This window comes from Corylus avellana, chromosome 10 (assembly GCF_965113065.1).
Source record: "Corylus avellana chromosome 10, dhCorAvel1.hap1.2, whole genome shotgun sequence".
Taxonomy (NCBI): domain Eukaryota; kingdom Viridiplantae; phylum Streptophyta; class Magnoliopsida; order Fagales; family Betulaceae; genus Corylus; species Corylus avellana.
Genome location: NC_142499.1, coordinates 18,476,087 through 18,502,906, shown reverse-complemented (window position 1 = coordinate 18,502,906; position 26,820 = coordinate 18,476,087). Strand labels below are relative to the sequence as shown.

The window sequence follows — 26,820 nt, the reverse complement described above, 5'->3', positions numbered from 1 at the left end:
CTAAGGCTATAAGCTAGATTGATTAGGAAAAAAAAAACAAAAACCAATAAACTAGAATAATATATTATTGGGTCGAAATTAATGTTTTATATGATTTGTAAATCGACATAAACATAACACGAAATTAACGAGTTAACGTTAAAGAGCTTGATTCATGGGTCAAATTATAGTTATCTTTGTAGTGTTATATCATGGTTTGACATGATTCTAACTTTAAATGCAATACGAGGGTCGGCAATTTTTGACACACGTGAGTTCAACATAAACTCAACCCGAAAGTTTTCAGATTAAGATTGAGAGTGTCTGATCCGTTTAATTAAATGGGTCTTAAGGTTAATTTATAGTCCTATAATTAAATGTGTCTTAGGCCCTATTTGGTTCGCGGATTAGACCCTTAGATTAGACTAGCTAACACTAGATATAACTAATCCTTTGTTTGTTAACACTCTATTCCTGAAAATAGTCTATTTCTATGGGATTACTAATCCTATACACACAGTGTTAACTAAGCTACTTAAAAAAGAGTGGCTTAGCTAATCCTTTCTTGTGATATTAAAATTATCGTGTAAATTGCCCACAACCCCAACCCACCCTTTTAACACCCACGTCTCTCAAAGAGACTCTGCAAAACGATCTCCATCTCTCAAAGAGCAACAATCTCTCTTCTCTGTGCAAGGTATCTCTCTCCCCCTCTTGATTATTTCATTCTCTCTTTTTCTTGGATTTTTTTTTTTCTCTGTTTTTTTTCTTCAGTTTTTTTATTTCTTTTGATTCTCTGTATCGTTTCTCTTTGATTCTATTTAAGTTTTATTTTTTTATTTTTATTTTTCTGTGTCTCCATCTCTCGATCTTTCTCTACTTTATCAGTTTGATTTTTAATTTAGTTTTATATATATATAACATGTGTTCATAATATATATATACACACTTGAACACAGGTTTCAAGCGTACAACCTGTGTTCAAGCCTCTATATATATTTGTTGCGTAATTGTTTTAAAAAAAAAAATTATAGTAAAGTTGTTTATGTTTCAAAAAATTAAAAAGAACGAAAGTCTTTAATAATATAAATTGTATTTATATTATAAGGGTATTTTAGGAAATAAGATCACAATACGATTCTATTCACTAACATATTGCATTGTACCAAACGAACGAATAGGATTAGGTAGTCTATTCCGGTGTTACAACCAAACAAAGGAATATGACTAGCTAATCTATTCTCAGTGATAGTTAATCCTAGTGGTAGCTAATCCTTTTCCAATGGAATAGACAATCCACGAACCAAACAAGGCCATAGGGTTAAAATTTGAGTTATTTAACAATGAGACTCGCTCAACCTTAGAAAGAAACTCATCTTCTCTGCAGCTACGCAAGCTAAAGCTGATGGATTGGCTAACCAGAGCCAATCACAGAGCCTTAGAAGACAATCAGATATCATGCCAAAAGCCATAAAATGCCTTAATAGTAAGTTCATACATGCTCCAACCTAAATCATGCCACTAAATCAAATCATCTCAAAAATAGGAAATCCATCATCTATCTTAAGAGGCTGAAGCAGTAAGTACATTCTTCACAAATATTAGTTAAATCACATTATTAGTTTAGTGTCTTGAATGATGCAGTCAAAAAAAACCAAAAAGGCCAAGGGGTTGACACTTAATTTACCGTTCCAACCAGCCAATCTGGTCCACCAAAGTCAAAGGTAACAATCCACTTGAAGGCAAGCAAAAACTAAGTCCTTCATATCAATGTTAGGGCAAGTCCCAAGAAAAGTTGTGATTGGCTAGTATGAAGGGAAAAAATTGATGTCATTTGTATACTTATTGTGATAATATAATTTAGGGTGTACTAGTCAATGAGCTCTAGCTCAAAAAATATGTACTCCCGCAATAAAAATGGGGTGGAGGGTGAAATGGTGGGTTCAAGAACCATTGGGTGTGTGTAACTTAAGAATTGAATGCCAAAAATAAAAATAAAAATTAGGTACAGGAATGTAGATAATATAAGAAAACCAAAGCCTATTGATTACGAAAATTTTGGCTGGATTCAATGAAACTCAAATTCACGTCCCACTTATTTGTTTGATCAACCTAGAAATGTCTTTCAAAGCTGCTGAAATCCTAACAAAAATAGAGAACATGTCACTCACTATATAAAGGAAGCAGGTCAACATACCCCAAAGGAAAAATTGTAGGATATCCTACATATCGTATACTTTGAATTCAATAAAATAACTTACTAACAATTAGAAATCTAATCTACAAACAACATTAACCAGGCGTCAAAAAACTTAAGGAAAATAAATATTCAAAAATCTCAAAACTTAATATCTGTTGAGCCTAGCTATACCTTATTGTAAGTCAACCATAATGCGTTGTTTCTTTCTTCTATTTCATTAAATTTCTGTAGTCTCTCCTGTGAAGTGTTGTCAACCATTTTCTACAAAAAAAAAACACAGACAAAAAGTTAATGCATATATATATATATAAAAAAAAAAAAAAAAAAAAGGGCAAAATAAATTACTATTGTTGCAGAATATTTCTTCACTCCATGAATTGCTCTCACCCAAAAAAAAATGATTTATTTTTTTAGTGTTTATTTATGTGCTTGATGATTTTCGTGTGGGTTTTGTATGGATTTTTGACAATTTTTTTGGTGTGGTTTTATTTGAAACAGAGGTTTATCGAAGGATCAAGAGAGGGAGTTACTGCACTCTGCTTTTGTATGTTTCAGATGTGTTTTTGCAGAGATTTGATTCGGTTCAGCAAACAAGATGTTTATTTTAAAAAAAATCCCTAAAAATGACAACACTTCACACGAAAGGACCATTTCTAGATTCAACCCACAAAAAATCAGAGATTCAGATTTAGAACAATCAAACTCATATTAGAAATCCAAAAAAAAACACTAAAAAAAGGGATCTATGTGCCACTACCAGAGGAGGAGAAATCAAAACGAAAAAGACAAGAAAAAACAGAGAAAAAAGGGTAAAGACTACACATATTACAAACAAAATAATTCACAATAAGTTACTTCAAGACTTGTAAATGACACATAATCGCACACCCAAATGAAAGCAAACAAACACAGATCAAGATATCAAATTCATTCTACCAAGTGAACCTACAAAACCAAAAGTGATCACATGAGCAAAAAGAACGCTACCCATAAACCTTAAATACGGCTTACCCATCAACAAAAATCAACCTTCAAATCACATTCCGATCTAAATCAAAAAACCCAGACTGAAAAACACGCATTACCGTTACACACTGGTTGAGAGCGTCGAGGGCAGACTCTAAATCAAAACAAGATGGACTGAAAACCAAACAAAACAAAAGAAACCGTGAGGCGAGAAAACCGAGAGCCTCTGAATCTAAACAAAACCAAAGAAAACCGACAAGACAGACCGTGAGAGGCGAGGAGAGCACGGAGCGTCAGAGCCACAGAGGCGAGGCCGCGTGGCGCGAGACGCCGAGAGCACAGAGAATCGTCGGTCTACTGCCGAGAGAGCGAGACGTTGAGAGCGTCTGAGAGAGAGAAGGGCGGTAGGTGATAGTCTCCGAAACAATTAAATTTAGGTTAGGGTTTGGGTTTTTTTTAGGTCGGTCCATTGCCGGGGATTTTTTTTACAAATCTACGCCATTGAATGCGTCTAATGGCACAGAATAAAACACCCACATTTTTAGTGGATGGCATATTCCTTAGCTTACAGAGCGTACACATGTTTTCTCTCATAAGCACAAAACAAGTCAAAATAGTCCTTAATGTAGCAATATTTTGAAGTTTTGAAATGGATCCTTTGGTTTTCCAACCTTTGAATATCATCCTAATGTGTAGAAGAAAGTTAAAAAGAGCATCCAACAGCCATTAACTAATAAAGGATCTCTTTAATCAACATCCAGTAATACTAATGAATTTAACATGATGTACCTGTGAAGTAACAAGAACAATGACATGGCCACATGCAAATGCATTGTTTTCAAGGCTTTCACAGCGGGATACAACCTGTATCAAAATTGGATAAGGAGTGTTTTAAGTAAGTATCATGTAATGGCAAAATTTCAAACCAGAGCATAATAGTAGAAAGTCTAAGACTAATCAAATATGATGACAAAAAATTATGAGCTGAAGAGCCTCTCAAGACTAGATCCAATTAATTTCTTAAAATAAGAGGAAATGACTATTTAAATTCCATTGTCAGACAATCTCAAACTATTAAGGCCTTACATGGTAATAAAAGTTATGTTAAATTTTTTTTCTCTTTCTAAAGCCATGGCGAGTTCATGGTAGAGAACTTTTACAATACAATGGTTAAACCTATATTCTAAGTTCTACCTTCTCTATTGTTTTGATTTGCACATACGCTTACAGAGTATTTAGATTAAATTCTAAATGTTGTCCTTCAACTCTGTTTGCATATACCATATGAAATCCCATATTTTCCAACATTAAGCATATTTAACATGCATGTTTCAATGTTTTCCCTCTATCCTTCCGATTCTCATGATTTTTATGATACAAACAAAAAATAAATCAAGGAAGAAAAAAATGCACGTCTCTAGCCAAATACTTGAAATTACCTTCTTTGCAAACGCTGCAATGCTGATGGATTGAGGGCAAAGAGGATCATTGAAAATCTTAAAAATCTCATGCGACTTTTCACTGCAAGTTGTAAATTGATAAAAACAAAGATGTAGAAGTATTAATTACATTATTGCAAAGAATTTTAACCAAAATGAAGATCATGAATGAAACCAGAATTTGAGTTCTTTAACAATGAGACTTGCTTAGCCTTAGAAAGAAACTCATCTTTTCTACAGGTATGCAAGCTAAAGCTGATGGATTGGCTAACCAGAGCCAATCACAAAGCCTTAGAAGACAATCAGCTATCATGCCAAAAGCCATAAAATGCCTCAGTAGTAAGTTCATACAGGCTCCAACCGAAATCATGCCACTAGATCAAATCATCTCAAAAATAGGAAATCCCTCATCTATCTTAAGAGGCTAAAGCAGTAAGTACATTCTTCACAAATGAATAACAGATGATAAATGAACCAGTCTGATCAGATACAATTACTTTATTAGTTTAGTGTCTTGAATGATGCAGTCAAAAAAACCAACAAACGCCAAGGGGTTGGCACTTAATTTACCGTTCCAACCAGCCAATCTGGTCCACCAAAGTCAAAGGTAAAAATCCACTTGAAGGCAAGCAAAAACTAAGTCCTTCATATCACTGTTAGGGCAAGTCCCAAGAAAAGTTGAGATTGGCTAGTATGAAGGGAAAAAACTGATGTCATTTGCATACTTATCATGATAATATAATTTAGGGTGTACTAGTCAATGAGCTCTAGCTCAAAAAATATGTACTCCCGCAATAAAAATGGGGTGGAGGGTGAAATGGTGGGTTCAAGAACCATTGGGTGTGTGTAACTTAAGAATTGAATGCCAAAAATAAAAATAAAAATTAGGTACAGGAATGTAGATAATATAAGAAAACCAAAGCCTATTGATTACGAAAACTTTGGCTGGATTCAATGAAACTCAAATCCACCTCACCTGACAATCTCTTTGGTCCCACTTATTTGTTTGATCAACCTAGAAATATGTCTTTCAAAGCTGCTGAAATCCTAACAAAAAAAGGGAACATGTCACTCACTATATAAAGGAAGCAGGTCAACATACCCCAAAGGAAAAATTGTAGGAGATCCTATATATCATATACTTTGAATTCAATAAAATCACTTGCTAACAATTAGAAATCTAATCTACAAACACGTTATCCAGGCGTCAATAAACTTAAGGAAAATAAGTACTAAAAAATCTCAAAACTTAATATCTGTAGAGCCTAGCAATACCTTATTGTAAGTCAACCTTAAAGCGTTGTTTCTTTCGTCTATTTCTTTAAATTTCTGTAGTCTCCCCTGTTCTAAATTTAGAGCACTTTCTGCTGACCTCAGTACATTACCTACTGTCACATTGCAATTAATATATCAGATGAGGGAAAAAAATCTTAAATAAACCAAGTCACTAACTAAACACACTGGCAAAGCATGTTATAACAAATCCATCAAGCACAAAAACAAAAAAGGAAAAAAAAAATAGTACTTGCAGATTGTGATTTTTTTGCTGCATCAGATGCAAACTCTTTGGATTCATTTGAATTTTGAGAATTGGCATCCATTTGGGATCTGGCAGCTTCTTCTTGTGCCACCCCAGTAGCAGCTCTAGTTGAGGTTTCAATAGCTTCCCTATCTGCAGCTTCGTTTGCTTCTCTTGTCACAGCTTCCAAAGCAGCTCTTTTTGCTTCCTCAGCTCTAAGTCTTGCCTGAATTCAAAACATTTTTTAATTATTGATAAAATTCAATAGTATCTTCCCTGAAACTCTAGTACTTTGACAACATATCAGGTTCACCAGATGGGGAAAGGGGGGGGGGGGGGGGGGGGGGGGGGGTGGGGGGGGCAATTGAGCAGAAACCAGTTAGAGGTAGTGGAAAACAGAATGCATCTGATGAAGAAATGGATATTTATTTCAAACGAAAACATAACAAAAACACAAGTGAGAGGAGTATTTTTCTCACAGAAATATAGGACTCGAAAACAATGTAGCAATGAAATAAAAAACTTGAAAGGAAGAGTAAGCATGTTAAGTTGGTTAAAAAAATTTGATAATAATTGTCTTGTAAAGTTCAGTGGAAAAGTGTTAGAATAAAATTGAAAAATGAAAACCCTAAAGAACAAAAGCGGTGTTTCAAAAGGCAATGGAGTTCCAGTTTGGTCATAATCCAAGAACTGACAAGATAACTCTACGGAGCATATCAAAAGATATCCATCAGAATATCGTGAACAAAGGAAGCTTGCAAAACTATTAACAAAAGTTTTACCAGGAAAACAACAAAAAATTAAAAGGTCGAGTCAACATACCTCAGATTCCACTTTAGCTTTTTCTTGGCGTACTTTTTCTTCTTCAAGAGCCATTTCCTTTCTTTTGGCCTCTTCATAAGCTGCATCACTTCTTATTTTTCTTTCTTCTATCTGCGATCTCAATTCATGGTCCCACTGGACAGCACTCAAGTGATAATCAAGTGCTTCTGCACTACAATGGTTTTAAGGAAATGTCAAAAATTGTTTCTGTGAATATGAAAGGGGAAAATAGCATCCATTACACTACCTAGAGAATGATAAAATAAATTCACAATGCAATTTAGATTTCAAGATTAGTGAACATTGAACATTAAAACAAATTCAACCATGCTCCAGCAATGGATGCCAAAACAAAGTTTGCATCCTTAAATGTCATATTATGACGGTGGTAAGACAAATGACTTTGTTCAGTTTATATACCAAAATAGATAAATCAAACTCCTCATAAAAGCGTATTCAGTCACCTATTCATTTTTAATTCCTATTAATTACAAGTCTACCTCCTGCCCTCATATGTTATTCTTTACTATATTCTACAAAGACAAAACAATATCACGTCTATGAGAAAAGAAAATTCATATAGAGGGATGAAACATCAGCAACTAGAAAGGTCATGCTACTTTATAGGTCTATTTCAAAGTCTAGGAATTTAGACGTAGCACGCAAAGGTAGCACAAAGAAACGACCATAGAAACTAGGATATTCCAAAATAACAACCACGTCTTTAGAATAATGAATGCCATATAAAGAAATAGCAAATGGTCTTACATCTTGCGTTGGTAGTGAGTATCAAGTTTCCTATCTATTTCCCATCTTGCTTCTCGATATCTCTCAACTCGAGTGAGTGCAGAACTGGACTTTTCACTTCGACCCATCAAATCTGTCTCTAATGCAGAAATTTTGTTTCTAATTTCCTCCTGTTAGTCAATCCAAACAGTATTTTTATGCACCAAGAAAAAACGATTAATGAGACAACCAGACAAAATCAACACTATAACTCAAAATTCAAAAAGAAAAGTAAAGAACAAAAGATAAACACATAAATCATTATACATCCAGGTTTGACAAGGAATTATATATGAAAAAAACAAAAATTAAAGGAAAGACCCAAGTACCCTACCTCCATAAATATTTGGTAATAGTAAGTACTAGAAGCAGCAGCAGCAGCAGTAGTAGATTTTAAAAAAAAAACTCTATGGATGTGAAGATGAAAGGATCCTAATTTTCAAGTCACATATCCATAAAGATTGTGTAAATATGTTAAAGCTCTATCAAGTTGAAAACATAACAAACAATATTGGAATCTAAATAGCAACATACCTTAAAATCAAGTTCATGTTCATGGATTAGCTCACACAAAACACCTCCTACTGATCCCACTTCACCCATCAAGTAGGATTGGAATTCAAGATCCGACTCATCATCAAAACCATCAAAATCATCGGACGCGTGAATTACAAAAGGCCAATGACTTGTGTAAGCACCTTTTTCATTTGAGAAATCGCTACAGAGTTGGAAGATGAAAAAATCTCAGATTAGCAAAAACAACCAAAATATATGTTGTAATAAAAAAAAAAAAAAAAATTTGTTTGATAGGTTTGTAATCAAAAAATTCAAACTACCTATTTAAGCCCATTGAATATATAGCATATATGAAAATGCGATACCGTGATCTTGCTTTGACAAAAGGTGCAGGAACCTTTGCAGAGATGTTGAGCCTCGTTTCCAATGACTTAAGCTCTAATATTAGAGCATCAAACTTCCAATATGGATCAGGATTCACGGCGATTCCATCAATTTTTTGGGGACAACGAAGTTCCAAATTAACAGTTCCACTAAATACATACAAACCACAACAATTAGAACATATAGGAAAAATAAACAGAAAATTTGAGAGAGAGAGAGAGAGAGAGAGTTAAATTTGAGGGTTAAAATTCAGAGAGAGTCATATAGTCCATACCACTTCAAAATTTGTATGGCATGGAAGTCAATTTCAACCATTTTCTACAAAAAGCACACACACACACAAAGTTAATGCATATAAAATAAAAAATAATGGCAAAATAAATGACTATTGTTGCAGAATATTTCTTCTCTCCATGAATTGCTCTCACCCAAAAAAAATGATTTATTTTTTTATAGTGTTTATTTATGTGATTGATGATTTTCTTGGTGGGTTTTGTATGGATTTTTGACAATTTTTTTGGTGGGGTTTGTTTGAAACAAAGGTTTATCAAAGGATCAAGAAAGCGAGTTACTGCACCTTGCTTTTGTATGCTTCAGATGTGCTTTCGCAGAGCTTTGATGCGGTTCAGCAAACAAGATGTTTGTTTTAAAAAAATCCCTAAAAATGACAACACTTCACACGAAAGGCCCATATATTTCCCTAAAAATGAGAAAAACTAGATTCAGCCCACAAAAAATCTGAGATTCAGATTTAGAACAATCAAACTCATATTAGAAATCCAAAAACAACTACAAAAACGGGATCTATGTGCCACTACCAGAGGAGGAGAAATCAAAACGAAAAAAACAAGAAAAAACAGAGAAAAAAGGGTAAAGACTACACATATTACAAACAAAATAATTCACAATAAGTTACTTCCAAGACTTGTAAATGACACATAATCGCACACCCGAATGAAAGTAAACAAACACAGATCAAGATATCAAATTCATTCTACCAAGTGAACCTACAAAACCAAAAGTGATCACATGAGCAAAAAGAACGCTACCCATAAACCCTAAATACGGCTTACCCATCAACAAAAATCAACCTTCAAATCACATTCCGATCTAAATCAAAAAACCCAGACTGAAAAACACGCATTACCGTTACACACTGGTTGAGAGCGTCGAAGGCAGACTCTGAATCTAAACAAGATGGGCTGAAAACCAAACAAAACAAAAGAAACCGTGAGGCGACAAAAACCGTGAGAGCCTCTGAATCTAAACAAAACCAAAGAAAACCAAACATACCTTCACTGAGAGGCGAGACGAGACAGACCGTGAGAGGCGAGGAGAGCACGGAGCGTCAGAGCCACAGAGGCGAGGCCGCGAGGCGCGAGACGCCGAGAGCACAGAGAATCGTCGATCTGACGGTGAGAGAGCGAGACGTGGAGAGCGTCTCAGAGAGAGAAGGGCGGCAGGTGACAGTCTCCGGAACAATTAAATTTAGGTTAGGGTTAGGGTTTTTTTTAGGTCGGTTCCTCATCAAGATTCCCTGCTATTCTTAAGAATTGCCGGGGATTTTTTTACAAATCTGAACCATTGAATGCATCTAATGGCTCAGAATAAAACACCTACTTTTTTAACATTCCCTCCAAAGGCTTTGCTTTTTTCCTCTAAAAAAAATTTCCCTCGTAAGTGGGAAAGGGGAAAATGGGATTGCTTCTTATTTTTCATCTCTTTCTCAAGGAAAATAAAAATAAAAAACTGTTAGTCAAATACGACAACTATATCATATATATTTAGTTATAATTAGTCTATCTAGTTATGACATGTTTTTGTATTATAGCTATAGTATCTTGTAATTAATAGGTAGATTTTAGTTACCTTATTTGTTCTCCTAAATTGTTGTAATCGCAGAGATACATCCTGTAAAGGCTGTAATTGGCTAGACAATTCATATATAATATGAAAAACTCTCACATTGAGAGGTATTCAGTACAATTGACATTATATCAAAGCCAAAATCATCTAAATTAGGGTTCTAAATTGCTATTCGGAAGTTTCTGTAGGGGGTAGCAGCAGTTTCTACTGAGGGTAGAGAATTTCTTACCAGAAACTACTCCTTTTGTGGTGATTAGTGATTGTCGGCAGACTCTTTGGAGGTCTGTGAAGTATGTGGTGTTCCCGGTGATTTCTGGAGGATTTGGTGCGGTGAGCATGGTCAGTGTGGTGTTCTCGGTGATTTGGGCTATCGGCGATTTTTGTCGGCTATTTGGTGTTGTCGGCAATTTCTGTTTGGGTTGCTGACTGGTTTGGGTGCTGTTTGGGCGATATTCTAGAGGTTTTGGGGTTGTCGACGTGGAGGTTGTGGACTGTCGGCTATTTCTGGTTGGTGCTGTAAGCGTGCGTGGTTTAGGGATTGCTGGGTGGGTTGCTGTTTGGATTTGGGCTGGTTGTTTGGGCTTATTGTTTGGTGCGGTTTGGGTTGGTGTTTGGATTTGTGCTTGCTATTTGGGCTTGCTGTTTGGTGTGGTCAGCAACCAACAAATTGGGATTGTTGTTTGGCTTGCTGGACTTGGGCTGTGTTACTATTCTGGTGGGTTGCTGGTTGGTGTTGTTTGACTTGAGTGGACTTGGGCTTGTTGTCCAACAGATCTGGTGGGCCTGTTACTCCTTTATTAGGTTGTATAATTTCTAATTTTTTTATTTCATCATGTCTTCTAGCGAGACTTTTGGGATCCGTTTTACTGGAAAAAATTATTTTGCTTATGAATTCCAATTTCAATTGTTTATTACGAGAAAAGAGTTGTGGGGCCATATTGACAGTAGTGATCCAGCTCTGATGGAGACTAAGGAGTTGGCTAAATGGAAGGTCAAGGATGCATGGGTGATGTCCTGGATCTTAGGGTCTGTTGATCCTCTTATTGTGCTCAATCTGAGGCCCTATAAGACTGCGAAGACCATGTGGGAGTATTTGCTGAAGGTTTATCACCAGGACAATACCGCAAGCCGTTTTCAGTTGGAATATGAGATTGCTAGTTACACTCAAGGCAATCTCTACATTCCGAAGTATTTTTCTGGTTTTCAAAATTTGTGGAGAAAATTTTCTGATATGGTTTATGCGAAGGTACCTGCAGCATCTCTCTCTGTTGTTCAGGCGGTTCATGAGCAAAGCAAGAGAGATCAATTCCTGATGAAATTGCGCTATGAATTTGAAATTATTCGCTCAAATTTAATGAATCGGGATCCTTCTCCATCTTTGGATGTTTGTTTTGGAGAGTTATTTCGCAAGGAGCAGCGTCTTCTCACACAGGCTACGTTCCAGCAAGATTTCGACCCGAATCCAGTAGCCTATGCAACCCATGCGAAAAGGAAGGGTAAGGATATGCGCAAGGTCCAGTGTTTCAGCTGCAAGGAGTATGGTCATATTACTGCCAATTGTGCAAAGAAATCTTGCAACTATTGTAAGAAGCAAGGGCACTTTATCAAAGAATGTCCTATTCGACCTCAGAATCGTCAAGCTATTGCCTATCAGGCTGCAATGAACACATCTTCTGCTCCAGTGATGTCCTCAGCTTCTTCTTTTGCGGCCGGATCAGCTGTTCTTACTCCTGAAATGGTCCAGCAGATGATTATGTCAGCCTTTTCAACCTTAGGGCTCCAAGGTAATTGTACTATTTCTTCTAAGTTTGGCTTATTGATTCTGCTGCATCCAATCATATGACTAGATCGTCCGATACTCTTTGCAATGTTCGTCCACATCGTGGTTCATCCCATATTCAAGTAGCTAATAGGAGTCATTTAGCTATTACTGAAGTAGGAGATATCAATCCTTCATTCAGAGATATTTATGTATTTCTTGAACTTTCTAGTAATCTTATTTCAGTTGGCTAGGTAGTTGAAAAAAACTGTGATGTCCATTTCTCTCGTGATGGTTGTCTTGTGCAGGATCAGGTGTCGGAGAAGATACTTGCAAAGGGGCTTAAAGTTGGCAGACTATTTCCACTGCACTTTTCAATTCCTAATTGTTTATCTTTGGGTTGTATGACAGTTAACACTCTGAACGAAGTATAGCACAAACGTTTGGGTCATCCAAACTCTGTTATTCAGTCTCATATGTTAAATTCTAGTTTGTTAGGCAATAAAGAATGTGTTTCTAAAAATTTGTCATTTGACTGTTCTGTATGCAAACTTGGTAAGAGTAAAACTCTTTCGTTTTCTTCTCATGGTAGTCGTGTTGCAAAATGCTTTGATATTGTGCATAGTGATGTATGGGGCATTTCTCCTGTAATTTCTCATGCTTGATATAAATATTTTGTTACATTCATAGATGATTTCAGTCGGTATACTTGGGTCTATTTTCTTCGGGCCAAATCTGAGGTCCTGTCTGTTTTTCAGACCTTCGTAACGTATATTGAGAACCAATTTTCTACAGGTATTAAGATTTTGAGGTTTGATTCTGGTGGAGAATACATGTCTCGCGAGTTTCATGATTTCTTACACCACAAAGGAATTGTCTCTCAGATAGGGGTGTTAACTCGGTCCGGTTTCTCAGTTTTTGGCCAAAATTGGAACCGAAACCGGGGTACCCCGGTTCTCAGTTTTGGGAAATCGGAACCGAAATCGGGACCCCGGTTAACCGGGGTCTCGGTTCCCGGCCGGTTCCGGTTTTACCCGGTCAGGTAACTAGTTTTTGAAAAAAAATTAATGTTTGAGGCTTATTTTAGGTATTTTGATTTTCCTTATTATCGGTTGCATCATCAGCATCCTAGCTATCTTGATTTGCATACTTTTGAATGTGTTTGCTTTGTTCATTTACCTCCTCATGAACGTCACAAACTTTCTGCTCAGTCTGTTAAATGTGCCTTTATGGGTTATAGTATTTCTCACAAATGTTATGTTGTTATGATCCTTGTTCTAACAAAATTCGTATATCTTGTAATGTTGTTTTCTTTGAGAATCAATGTTTCTTTTCTACACATGTTGAGTCATTGCTTGAGATTAGTATTTTCTACCTTGTTTTGATGAATTGCCTCCTCTACCTGAACGGTTCAAACCTGGAATTGTGTATACTCGACGTCTACCGACTTTGCCCCTTCCCGAGACTGACCCTTCATCTGAAACTATTCTAGCAACTTCTCCTCAAATTGACCTGCCATTTGCGACAGTTCCTGAGAATGGTCCTCGACGATCTGCCCGAGTATCACGTCCTCCTGATCGGTATGGTTTTTCCCACACTTCTTTTAATACTACTTTGTCTTCTATTGTCATCCCTACATGCTTTTCCGAGGTTGTTGAATCTGAATGTTGGCGGAAAGCGATGGATGAGGAACTTCGGGCTCTCCAGGACAATCATACATGGGATGTGGTTCCTTGCCCCTCTAATGTTAAAGCCATCGGTTGTAAATGAGTTTACTCAATTAAGCTTCGCTCTGATGGAACTCTGGATCGATATAAGGCACGATTAGTTGCTCTTGGGAACAGGCAAGAATATGGGGTGGACTATGATGAGACATTTGCTCCGATGGCAAAGATGACCACAATGCATACGGTTATTTCTATTGCAGCCTCCCAAGGTTGGCCACTTCACCAGATGGACGTTAAAAATGCTTTTCTTCATGGTGATCTCAAAGAGGATATTTACATGACTCCTCCTCCGAGTTTGTTTTCTTCTCCACCTGTTGTTGTGTGTAAGTTAAAGCGGTCTCTCAATGGTTTAGAACAGGCTCCCCGAGCATGGTTTGAAAAATTCAGGTTTACTTTGCTTCGCTTCTCCTTTGTCCAAAGCCAATATGACTCCTCTTTGTTCCTTTGCAAGTCTCAGACTGGTCTTATTCTTTTACTTGTGTATGTGGATGATATAGTCATTACTGGCACTGACTCAAGTTTGATTGACCATCTCAAGCAGAATCTTTAGGCTTCTTTTCATATGAAAGATCTTGGTCCTCTTACGTATTTTTTGGGGTTGGAGGTGCATATCGATTCTTCGGGTATATTCTTGAATCAACACAAATATATCCAGGACTTGATTAGCCTGGTTGGTCTTCAGGATTCTTCTTCAGTGGATACTCTTATGGAGGTTAATGTGAAATATCGAAGTGCGGAGGGTGATCTTCTTTCTGATCTTACTGTGTTCTGACAATTGGTAGGCAGCTTGAACTATTTGACTATTACTCGACCTGATATTTCTTTCGCTGTCCAGTAGGTTAGCCAGTTTATGCAAACTCCACGCCATCTTCATTTAGTTGATGTTCGTTGTATCATTCGATATCTTTGAGGGTCACCTAGCCGTGGGTTGTTCTTTCCAACTGGCTCTCCTCTTCGCCTTGTTGCTTATAGTGATACAGATTGGGCTGGTTGTCCTGATACTCGGCGATCTGTCACGGGTTGGTGTATGTTTCTTGGTGATTCTTTGATTTCTTGGAAGAGTAAGAAACAAGCTTGTGTTTCTAAGTCATCTACTGAATCCGAATGCCGGGCAATGTCTGCTGCTTGTTCTGAGATTGTCTGGCTTCGTGGGCTTCTGGCTGAGCTTGGTTTTTCTCAATCTGATTCTACTCCTCTTCATGCTGATAATACTAGTGCTATTCAAATAGCTGCTAATCTTGTTTACCATGAACGTGCAAAACATATTGAGGTAGACTATCATTCTATTCGGGAAGCCTTGGACATTCGTGTTATATCTCTTCCTCATGTTTCCACTAATCTCCAAATAGCTGACATATTCACGAAGGCCATGACACAACAGCGTTATCAGTTCCTTGTAGGCAAATTGATGCTTTTTGATCGACCAACATCAATTTGAGGGGGGATGTTAGTCAGATACGGCAGCTATATCATATATATTTAGTCATAATTAGTTTATCTAGTTATGGCATGTTTTTGTATTATAACTATAGTATCTTGTAATTAATAGATAGATTTTAGTTGCCTTTATTTATTCTCCTAGATTGCTGTAATCGCTGAGATACAGGCTGTAATTAACTAGACAATTCCTATATAATATGAGAAACTCTCACATTGAGAGGTATTCAGTATAATTGACAAAAACACCACCAAAAAGCTTCGAAATTTTGCAGATGTTTCAGATGGCAACTGGTATTTCTAAGAGAGAATCTGAGAAAATAATACTATTGAAATGGTGTTTCACTTTTGAGTAATTTGTCCATTTTTACTGTTTATTTTGATCTTTTAGTAGGTTTGTTGTATATGGGTTTGAGGTTGTTTCACTGCTATTTGTTATTTATTGTCTGTGTTTAGATTGTTTATTTTGGTTTTGTTTTGTTTTTTTTTAAAGAGCACACTTTAATCTAAACCTAAGTGTAAGAGCCGATTAAAAAAAAACTAAACTAAACCTAAACCTAAGAGCCAGTCAAGTGCATATATATATATATATATATAAAGTAATGTCTTTTATTGATTTTTTGTTTGTTAATGACAGAATAGAATAATTTTATTGTACATTTGTTCATACTTGAATAAAATAATACATCTCATATTAAGCTCACAAGTTAAGTGTTATTTTGTTTTTTAGGTAACCGATGGATTCAATATTACACCAACACCTTTTGCTGATAGTGCAAACAGAAATATGAATCTCAGGAATCTCCTTGGTAAGTACCAAACTTACAAATGAAAATAAACGTTTTAACACGTTCTTATTGATTTGGAAATTAACTTTGATTTTGGAAACATGTTTAGGACATTGATTTTTGATCGTCATTATGAAACATTTCAAAGGATCGCTATCTTGGTGCGAGTTTAAATGGTGGAATTGATTGTGGGTTGGCGTTGTTTAGAGGATACTTTTGTGATTAATAGAATCAATTTAAATTTGAAAGAGTAAACTTCACTAAAGACCCCCGAACTTTCACCCGTTTTAAAATACCCCCATAAACTTCAAAATATCTCAATTTAGTCCCCTAAACTTTTAATTGCTCTCAATTTAGACCCCTCCATCAATTTTAACTGTTAAAAATACAAAAAAAAAAGACCAAAATATCTTTGATTTTTGTTTTTTTTTTTTTGTTTTTAAATAAAAAAACGTTTTGGAAGTTTGAATTTTATAAAAAAGTCATGAGTATAAACGTGATGTAATGTTTAAGATCTGACAGAGGAGTCCAAATTGAGAGCAATTGAAAATTCATGGGACTAAATTGAGAGATTTTGAAATTTATGGGAAGTTTATCAAATCGAGTGAGAGTTAAGGAGTCTTCAGTGAAGTTTTCCCTTTTGAAAATTATGTTATTATTGTATAAAACCTTTTAGTCAATATGACAATTTGTAGATTATATTTATTTCTATTGCCAAGAGATGAAGATGAAATTAAAATGTATATTCATTTATTATAATTTACGTCCATGGATTACATTCATTACATCCACGAGTTAGCAATTTTACATCCACGAGTTACATTTATTGACCAATTTGTTTGAAAAAAGAAAAAAAGAAGAAGAAGTAATGAATCAAAAATTTAGGCTCATCATAAAGAAAGGCCAGTAAAACTACACTAGTAACTACAAGAACAAGTAATTCTATGATTTGGAATGTATAATCACCGGTTTGCATTGATGTATATATAGAAGTTTACAAGTAAATAGACTTTACACTAAGACTCTTGATGCGAATTACATATGGAGAATAACTCTTAAGAATAACTCCACTTGAACTACTATGTACAAATACAATTGGCAATCTTGGATTGGTATAACCCACAACCCCTTTCACCTTCAATGGTGGCTCTCAGCCAATAACCAACATATTCCAAAATTCATACGCTGTAGGGAACCACTCATCTTGTTCAAAGTTACAAAGGAGACAATCATACTCATCTACCGGTAGAGAACTGCAGTAAATGCAACACTAATAATGATGACAGAAATGGAATAGGGTAGAATTGGGCACAATTTCGGCCACAACATCTATTCAACATGCCAATTTCTGTAACTACTCTTGTCGTCAGACAAGCAACAAATTCATGTTACACAATGAAAGCTTCAAGCTTTATTTCTCATTGATGATAAAGAAATCAACCAAGAAGTAGCTACTGTACTTAATTGAAGCTTTACTTCTTATCTTAATGAGAAATAAACCAACCAAGAGGCAACAACTGTACTTGATTGAGCTTCAGAAAAAAGAAAAAAAATCTAGATTCAACGCATCAGGAATTACCAATCAACCTAAAAGCATTGAAAAAGCATCCATATTATTTTGTTGTAATTACGTCTTTCCATAAGTGTTGACCATATCTTTGGACGTAAAAGTCATATTTAGCCAAATTTTTATGAAAATACTCTTAGTTTAACACTCACTTAACAAACCAAATTTACCTATTATAATTATTAATCAATAAAAAAGATTATTTAAAAATTAAAAAAAAATGAAATAGGAAGGGCTAAGCCACTGCCAGCCACCATGGCCACCCCTAGTGGGTTGGGGGCCGCCATTGGAGTGGTTCGCTACAACCCCTAGCCCTAAGTTTGGGTGGCCAAACCACCTGAGGTACACATGTTGAATAATATAACCAAGAAATATAGCGTCGTATAAAGACGGCCCCTCACAGGCTCACTACCCCTAAAGAGAAGAGAGATCACCCCCAAAAGGCTCTCCCTCTCATTTCCCGCCTTTCCACTCTTCAACTGATCCACATTTCTCAGCCTCCCTCTCTCTCACATCAAATGGACGACAAGAAGAAGAAACGATGGCGACCTGACCTGAGCTCCTCAAACAGTAAAGCTAGTACACCTCACAATCCAATCAATTGGTTTAATTGATCATCAGCTAGTAAGGTGGGTAAGTTTCTGGAAATGCCGACTGTCCTGGAGGAATTCTTGGTCTCGCGTATTCAGCAAAAATTACCCATCCTTCAAGAGTCTGTAACACCACACACAACAATAAACATTAAGTAGGCTATTTCATAACAGCCTAGAAGAAATTGAGCGGAGGCATCAATAAAACAAAAAGTTCAGTCCTCTACCATTGACAAAATCAAAGAACAATAGTCAATACACAAAACTACATGGTTTCCATCATTCAAACCATAATGGCTCACACACTAGTAACATCTTCTTAGCTTTTTATCCAGTACACAAATTGACAGGAAATTCAAGGTAGACAGACCTCTCCATCCATCCCTTTAACTCCGTTCTCTGAATCTTCTAAGGTGGCATAGTTCACAAATCCATAGCCTTTTGAGTATCCAGTAGCACGGTCTGTCACCACCCTGGCTGAAACATAGGCAAAAAAAGCTATCAATAGCATAACCGAATAATCTCTACCTAGGGCAAAGATTAGTGAACACAAAAAGGCCATTATCTAACCCAATGCAAGATGATATTTCAATACTAAATCCTTACCACCATTTATCTATTCCAAATTTAGGAATCATCCCAAAAATTTGTATATTTCATTATATAGCCTATACCCACTATGTGATGCACACAACATAGTTAAAACATAAGATAGTGAACTTAACAGTATTCTTTTAATTGGTAAATTACACATGCACCAGCTAGAACTTGAACCTGCAACCACACCCTCCACACCATTCTTAAGAGGGGAAGGAAGTGTCATTTGAACTAGAAATCATTGGCATAAGATTATAAAACTGACAGTTATCCTTCTTAGGTGAAAATTTTCAACAACAATCATAAATTCAATATTATATGAGCTGAGTGGCAATCAACTGAACCCAATCTAACCTATCTCAAATATTTTGGGTTTACTGCTCTAGCCCCTGCATATCCAGGCCCACTTGTCCTTTCCCATTTCCTTTTAATGCCTTCATGCAATTACATACTTGAAAATTTATATGCTACATATTTGAAAATATTTGAGACGCAGAAAGTAACTGTTCCAATGGTAGCATATGCCAAAATAATGAATGCAAAAAGAAAGGTGAAATACTCTCCACCCATCCAAGGATAACATGACAAAAAGTAATGTCAATGAAATCCAATTTCCTGGTGTGTGCCAATTATCAATCCTCCCTGACAAATTCAATCCTCAAACACTTTGATATGCCATACACCGACTATACTGATGTAAAAACAAGAAGTGCAAAATAATAATCAACCTCTAAAGCAAATGACAATTTTAATATTCATGATTAGCAACATTGATTTTTTCTTAGGCGTATTTATTTGGGATTCAGTTTCACACAGACAAAACGCAAATCTTGACAAATTGAACATCACAGGGTCCCATTAACATTTTAAGAATTAAAGAAAAATAAAAAGGCAAAACCAGTAAAAAAATGACTTTACCATGAACAACTTCGCCAAATTGAGAGAAAGCTTCCTGAAGTTTCTCTGATGTGGTTCTCCTGTTAAGACCTATAAGCACAAATGTTGAATGATTCTATCAGGCCATAATCATGCATATATTACTCCAACAGCACAAGGAAATTTCCTGCTAATACAAGTAGCTGCCAAGACACTAACCACAGTTGGTGGCACTCCCAACAGTATACCTTGGTCGATCCCCTTATCAACAATTGTAATAGAAAAAGACAACCTCTTTCCAACAATCCATTTGCCTCAAGGGGAAGGAATAATGAGAAATGTCTATGAATTTAACTTAAAAGAATATAGACGCCAGGGAACCTATTCTTGATCCATCAATAAGGTAACCGACTAAGCACTGGAGCCTGCTTATCTTTTTGATGGAGCATAGTTCAAGGAGAATCTTTCTGGGACTATATATATTTATTCATTTATTTTGCCACAATATACGTATGATATTTATTCTAAACTATTTCTTTGCTTATAGGTGGTTTGGAGAAGAAGAACAAGGTACACTTTATCTCAGTCATGCACTTCTTTATTTAGAACTCCGTACTATTGTTGTTTGCATAAACTTGGTGTGATTGATGTACTCTGTATGAAAGAACAGTTGGTTCTGGGTTTGAATTTTTCACTAATCTCTAGAGCTATATTTCAAACTAATTCAATTTCATTATTAGTTTATATGTAAGAAAATATTTCTCCTTTTGTTACTCGGTAAAGCTAATTGCTTTGAAGAACATGTTGCTTTATTAAGCCCCTAATCTTTGACTCATAAAAGCCTTAGAACCTGGAATCATAATTATAATTTACCAATAAAAACTCACCTATCAAAAAAAAAATAATTTACCAATAAAAACTCCTTTCTGGGAATTTGAAGTCTATAGAGATTTTGATTTTAAATGAAAGAAGACTAGGGCCATGTTTGGTAACATATTCTCAAAGTGTTTTTCAGAGACAAAAAGACACCTCTTTTTTTTTTTAATTTAATTTAATTTAATTTTTTTTATTTATTTATTTTTTTTTAAATTTCCAAAAACCTTAACAAACATTCAAAACACAAAACACTTAGGAGAAAATTTTTCATATTTTCTTGTAGGAATATTTTGACAAAGCAATTGCTTAACTTTTGAGTTTAAAAAGTGAAAACATTAATAAGCACCAACTTATTATTTTAAAAAATTACAAAACTACAAAAGAAAAAAGAGTGCCCTTGTGGCCATCCTTAGCGGAGTAGAGGGGTGGTCGCATGACCATCTCTTTCCTGGTCATAGGTGGCGCGTGGCTACCACAATAGGTTAAGGGTGGCTGTACAACCACCATAATAGGCTAGGTAGGGATGGTTGCACAGCCACCTCAACTAGATTGTGGTGATTGTGTGGCCACCACTGTCCTGGTTGGGGTGGCTACGCAGACACCCCTCCCTCTATTGTCCACATGGCCACTCGCTTTCTTTTTAAAAATAATAATAATAATAATAATAAAAAAAAAATTATTAGAAAAATCATTTGTTTGTGTTTTCACAAAATAAGTAGGTGTAGCCTACAAAAAAAAATTCTTAAATGTGGACCCCACCAAAAAAAAAAACTTTAAAAATACTACTCACTTTGTCACATCAAAGATAATAACTTCTATAAGGACCTGGCACAAACCAAGTCCTTTGTGCCCTCTTTTTCTAGAGAGCGAACACATCAGCCTATCACACCAAATGACAATAGTACGAAAACACATGATCAAAACCCATTTTTCTCCATTTCAATTGGCAAGAACCCCCTTTCCCCATTCAATCGGCAACGCAAGGGGAATTTGATCTTGCCTCCAGATTGTTTCTTACACTTTGGATCTGTTGCCTCAGTTTGAATCTCTTCGATGATCTAGTCCATGAATAGAACAATCTGGAGAGGAATACATGTTTAGTTGAGGTTTGCTTAACCTAGCAAACAACGCTTTCTTGGATGAGATGAATAAACCAACAGAGAGACTAATCTAGAGAGGATTTCTTCATAGTTAGATAGCGTTCTCCCACACAATGTCTGAATAAGCCATGGATTTTGATGATTTGGGTATTGGGTTTTGGCGTTGTTGTGAGATGAAAATTTCAGTTTTTCATCAATGGGGAAAAGGGGTTTTTGGTCGTGGAAGATGGAGGAAGACAAAAAAAATTTATGAAATTACCGTTGGTGGAGCAACGGCGGAGGAATAGTCGGTGTTAGGCGGTGTTCAGTAGCTGAGCAGTGGCTTGGTGGGCTGGGCAATGATGGGGATTCTTGCCGGTTGAACGGAGAAAACTTCTCCGGGGGTTCTTGCCGATTGAATGGAGAAAAAGGGTGTATAATCTTGTGTTTTTTTGTTATGGTCATTGGTGTGATAGGCTGATGTGTCTCCTCTTTATTGGAGGGCACAAAGGACATGATCTATGCCAAGTCCTTACAGAAGTTATTTTCCACATCAAAACATTTTTTCAAACAAAAGAACACTTACCTAAATACACTGACAAACATAGCCTCTATCTCTTTGTTCCACTTATCTTCTTTAAATTTATGCATATGATTTTGTGACAATCATATATGTTACGATCAATTAAATGGCGTCCACTGGCCAAACTATGACCTATAAATGATGGTGGTTTCTTGTACATTTTTTACAAACTCTATACTGTAGAAAGAGTTAGATTTTAAAAGTTCAAAAAGAAAACCTTTTATTCATGATTGGTTTATATATTTTGTCAGATTTGGAAATTAGTTGCCAACGATGGAAAGACGTCATTTCTATTGACTTTTGCTATTTAGGCTGAAAAAAGGAAAGTTTTTACTGAACCAACACTGGCCTATAGTCTTGAACGCTAGTGTTTTCCACCCGCCAATAAGTTGGTTGGTTGATGTTTACTTATATGTAAATGAGAGCGTACATTTGTCTCTCTATGAGTTTGTCTCTCCCAGTGTTGGAATTTTTGGATAGCAACAGTCGAGCACTAAAAGACAGTTTGCATAAATTTTTGAATATAGAATAATTCTGTTAACTGCTTACGGTATCAGTTAATTTGTTGATTGACTTTTGAGTGGTGATGGCATCGTCATTAATTTGAAGACGGATCTAAACCTCTAACAATAGAGCCATTCCTAAGTTCATGTATCAAGACATGTAAACCATTACTTGTTTCTTTCCACAGGTAATAAACAAACTAGAGCGGCGTACTGTTGCTTACCATGAGTCAGGTCATGCTGTTGCTGGTTGGTTCTTGGAACATGCGGAACCCTTGCTTAAAGTCACTATTGTTCCTCGTGGTACTGCAGCACTGGGGTTTGCTCAGTATGTTCCCAATGAAAATCTATTAATGACCAAAGAGCAGCTCTTTGATATGACTTGCATGACCCTTGGTGGTCGAGCTGCTGAACAGGTAATTTTACTGTTCCTCTTTCCCTTCTCTCCACATTTTGCTGGATGTGTTAATATGGACTTGTTTAGAAGTGGAAATATTGATCTATTATGAAAGTGCTTATATACATTTAACAAAAAGGAAAAGAATTTTCTCTTAATTGAGATGTTCAAGGTGGGTTTTGCTTCAATGCTTCAATGGACAATAAAATGAGCCATGAGGTGCAGGTTTGGACTGTGATGTTCATAATTCATTGATCATGTGATAGGCTGCACATAATGTACTCCATTCTTTCTCACTAAATAAGTTTTGTTATTGTGATTCATTTCCTATGGCTTTTATACATTGATAGATGATGATCGTTTTCATTGCTTAGAAGCTCTAAGGAATGTGAACTTCAAATGCTGAAATTATGTAATATTCTAACCTCCTCTTTCCCAGTGACATCTTAACAATAAACAGAGCATACAAGTTCATATTTGTGTGTAGAAAGTGGATGAAACCACTAGCACAAAGTTGTTATCATGACTATTCCCTAACCATTAACCGCAGAGCTGTTCTCTCTTCCCCTCTTCCCTCTTTCTCTCAACAACGTGTTGATGTTTGAATAGTCTGTAGATGCAAATAATTATTTGGTCTTAAATGGATATTCTTTTACAATTAGTTTACCAGTCAGATGATGATGGATCATAATACCGAAGACTCGGGCCTTGAGTTTTACATCTGAACATTAGACAATGTAAATACCTGATCCCTCACTTTCTCATTTGAAGATATTACATGTTTTTTCAAGCAAATTGTTCCTTGCAGAAGGGAGGGAAGGAAACAGCATTTCTTTTCCTTAATTGATGTGTATATATTATCCATTTTGTGGATAGCTTGTAAATGGTACTCAAACCTGGAGGTCAGAAATTTCATGATTGTCACAACATTTCTTATAGGTGTTAAAGTGTTTTAAGTCCACATGGTATAATACAATTTTGGGGAACGATTTACCATCTAAGAGCATTTGAAGTGCTTCAAATCTTGAGCCAAAATTCTGGGGTTTTCATCACTAAAGAGGGAAGCAGTTTAATGGGGGCTCATGCCGGTCTGCTTATTGGCTTGCTTCTTGAGCCTAGTAAACTATGTTATGTTTGGCCATGATAGATAGACTTCTGATAGAGTCAATTAAATGTGGAACTCTTTGTTTCCTTCAATCAGGTTTTGGTGGGGAAGATCTCAACTGGAGCCCAGAATGACTTGGAGAAAGAAAGTGACCAAGATGACCTATGCCCAAGTTGCAGTCTATTGTTTCAGCGACAAGGTGGGTCTTCTGGATTTCTATAGAGATTGCAAAGAGAAAATGTGCAACTCCTTCCGGATTTCCACCCTAACGTGAGCAAATCATTCCATAGTATTTTTCATCAAATTTTTGACACTAATGTAGCAATGCACGTGGTATTTTTGTAAAGGTGTTGTAGTAAAAAAGTTGTTCCCCATGCTTTTTCCTCTACCATATATAAGTTCTCTACAAATAGATACCGTAGTTTACGTGACAGTTAATAAGTCAGTCACTAAATAATTAAATTTACTCGTCAACTCTTAATGTTTAATTTTTTATTCATATAGCCCCATGTGGCACTCAAAAGAACGGTCACGTAAATTTATACAAAAATTATAACAACATCAATAGTCCTCAAGTTTTATAAGCTTCAGTGGTATATTCTTTTCGTTGGTAAGAAAATGATTCAAACACACAACCCAAAAGAATACAAAGCGAAAACGAAGAGTCGTGCCAAAGAAAAAGAAGGCAAACTCATATTTTGATGAACCCAAAATATCATTGCTTCTTGAATTTGATTTTTTCTTTTATTTATTTATTTTTTTATGTTTTGAATTTGATTCTGAACTACAACAGAAAAAGGGGATGTACAAACACATAATTTAGCAACTTTATTATGGATTGATGAGAGATCTTTCTAGGCGTCCATTCTTCTTTTTTTTTTTTTTTCTTTTCTAATTATTTTAGGCTTTCAAATTGGTTGTAAAGTACTCTAAAAGCAAATTCAATGTTGACACGTTCCTAAGTTCAAACATTCTTGTTTTATTTTTATTTGTTTATTTGTTTATTTGTTGTCTTGCTCAATCAAACACCCGCAAAGCCACCCCTCCTCGGGTGCATTAATGCTGTTTTTTGTCCTTTATCCATTTTGGTGTTCTGGGTGTTTGGGGTTCGATTACTGCTTATTTAATTTGCTGTGTTGGGTTCAATTTTTGGGTTCTTTGAATTCTTTAGCAATGAATGGTTTGTCTAGAAAATGTTGTCTTCTCATGAATTCAGACTCTTTTTGTTTTTTTTTTTTTTTGTGTGTGTGTGTGTACTTTGAGCATTGAATCTTTGATACATGGAGTTGATGGTCAGCAATTTCAATGACAAAACATAAAGATTGTTTCATGTCTATCTGGAAGGTGGGGGATAAACAGAATTACGAGCAATAACTCCAAAGGTTATGAAATCCACAAAAGAATTTTTTTTTAAAAAAAAAGGCTGGAATCCACCAAGAAAATAGAGAAACTCTTAAAGGAAATTTTATTCAATGAAAACATACACCAAAGCATCCCTTTCTATGGGCTTCAAATCCTAATAGAAATTAAATTAAGAATTCTAATGTCTTTAACTTATTTGACTATGATTTCTTCCTGATCTTCTTTGTTTCTTTCTCATTCCCCATTTTCTCTATACAAACTTCCTTCACTTCAACTATGCTCCCTTTGTTCCTCATCATCAGATCCATTGTCGCATGTGATCTGTGGTTGAGATAGAACCTAATTTTCTTGCTTCACATTGCATGAAACGGCTTGATATTGAATATGCTTGTCAATAGGCTGACCGCGAGCAATTTCTCAGGCACAAAACCTATTGGTGGGTTGATGATAAATAGATCTATCAAAAGGTAGGCTGTGAGCTACATCACCAGCGCGTACCCTATTGGTAGTGAGACCTCGGTTATCGATGAGTCTAGTGAGCATAAAGCGAATCTCTGCCATCTACTGCTTTAGGTCATCAACCTCCATTCTTGAAACTTTGTTCCAACAAGTACCATCGATGGAAAATCTTTTACTGGCTCCATAATTTGCCACACTTCTCTCTTTGATACCAATTGTTGCAGTGGGAAAGAAATTGTGTTATCTATGGAATCTACAAGTAAAAACCAATTGTTGCACGATAACTCCAAACGTTCTAAAGTCCTCCAGGAAAATCTATGGAATCCACAAGTAAAAAAGAGAATCTCTCAAAATAAATTTTATTTAATGAACAACAATGATTCCAAAAACACCAAAGCATGCCTTTATATTGGCTACAAATCCAAATCCTAAGAATACCAGAAATCTTGATAAAAATTTAATAAGGACTACTAATCTTTAAGATATAAGAATTCCTAATTATTATTAATAAAAACTCATGATTCCTAATGAACGATTCCTAATGGATTTACTATGACAAAAGCACATTTTAAAAAGTAACCAAACGTAACGAAATTCATGAAAAGTAGGGTTTTTGTCTTATATCACTGACCTATGCA

At 35.8% G+C, this 26,820-nt stretch overlaps 2 protein-coding genes across 7 annotated transcripts; both read right to left on the bottom strand.

Moving 5' to 3' along the window:
• Nucleotides 1-1,828: 1,828 nt before the first annotated feature.
• Nucleotides 1,829-10,118, bottom strand: LOC148583449 (mRNA export factor GLE1-like). 6 transcript variants are annotated; one of them, XM_088511241.1, is made up of 15 exons: nt 9,905-10,118; nt 9,759-9,813; nt 9,189-9,311; nt 8,886-8,929; nt 8,593-8,760; nt 8,246-8,429; nt 7,694-7,842; nt 6,926-7,097; nt 6,110-6,329; nt 5,860-5,969; nt 5,561-5,631; nt 4,585-4,666; nt 3,935-4,009; nt 2,351-2,440; nt 1,829-2,121 (listed from the first exon to the last, which is right to left on the bottom strand). In XM_088511241.1, exons 4-15 carry the CDS (start codon nt 8,924-8,926, stop codon nt 2,092-2,094), a joined length of 1,392 nt encoding a protein of 463 aa, XP_088367367.1. In that variant the 5' UTR covers nt 8,927-8,929; nt 9,189-9,311; nt 9,759-9,813; nt 9,905-10,118; the 3' UTR covers nt 1,829-2,091. The 6 variants fall into 6 exon arrangements, with proteins under 6 accessions (XP_088367367.1, XP_088367364.1, XP_088367366.1 ...); XM_088511238.1 differs by having other exon boundaries at nt 1,830-2,121; nt 5,860-5,972; XM_088511242.1 differs by having other exon boundaries at nt 2,069-2,113; nt 5,860-5,972.
• Nucleotides 10,119-18,376: 8,258 nt separating this feature from the next.
• LOC148583448 (organelle RRM domain-containing protein 2, mitochondrial-like) lies at nt 18,377-20,128 on the bottom strand. Its single transcript, XM_088511423.1, has 4 exons — nt 20,111-20,128; nt 19,861-19,954; nt 18,716-18,822; nt 18,377-18,469 (listed from the first exon to the last, which is right to left on the bottom strand). Exons 1-4 carry the CDS (start codon nt 20,126-20,128, stop codon nt 18,377-18,379), a joined length of 312 nt encoding a protein of 103 aa, XP_088367549.1.
• Nucleotides 20,129-26,820: the final 6,692 nt, after the last annotated feature.

Bases quoted from the DNA above. Each gene is read 5' to 3' on its own strand.
- LOC148583448 (XM_088511423.1), bottom strand. The intron at 18,823-19,860 runs GTAAAGTCATTT...CCTATGTTTCAG, and splicing joins ATTTGGCGAAGTTGTTCATG to CCAGGGTGGTGACAGACCGT. The intron at 18,470-18,715 runs GTCTGTCTACCT...GTGGTGTTACAG, and splicing joins TTAAAGGGATGGATGGAGAG to ACTCTTGAAGGATGGGTAAT.
- LOC148583449 (XM_088511238.1), bottom strand. From the start codon at position 8,926: ATGGTTGAAATTGACTTCCATGCCATACAAATTTTGAAGTG. The intron at 5,973-6,109 runs GTACTATTTTTT...GCAATGTGACAG, and splicing joins AAAAAAATCACAATCTGCAA to TAGGTAATGTACTGAGGTCA. The intron at 2,122-2,350 runs GTATAGCTAGGC...TATTTTTGTTAG, and splicing joins TATGGTTGACTTACAATAAG to GATTTCAGCAGCTTTGAAAG.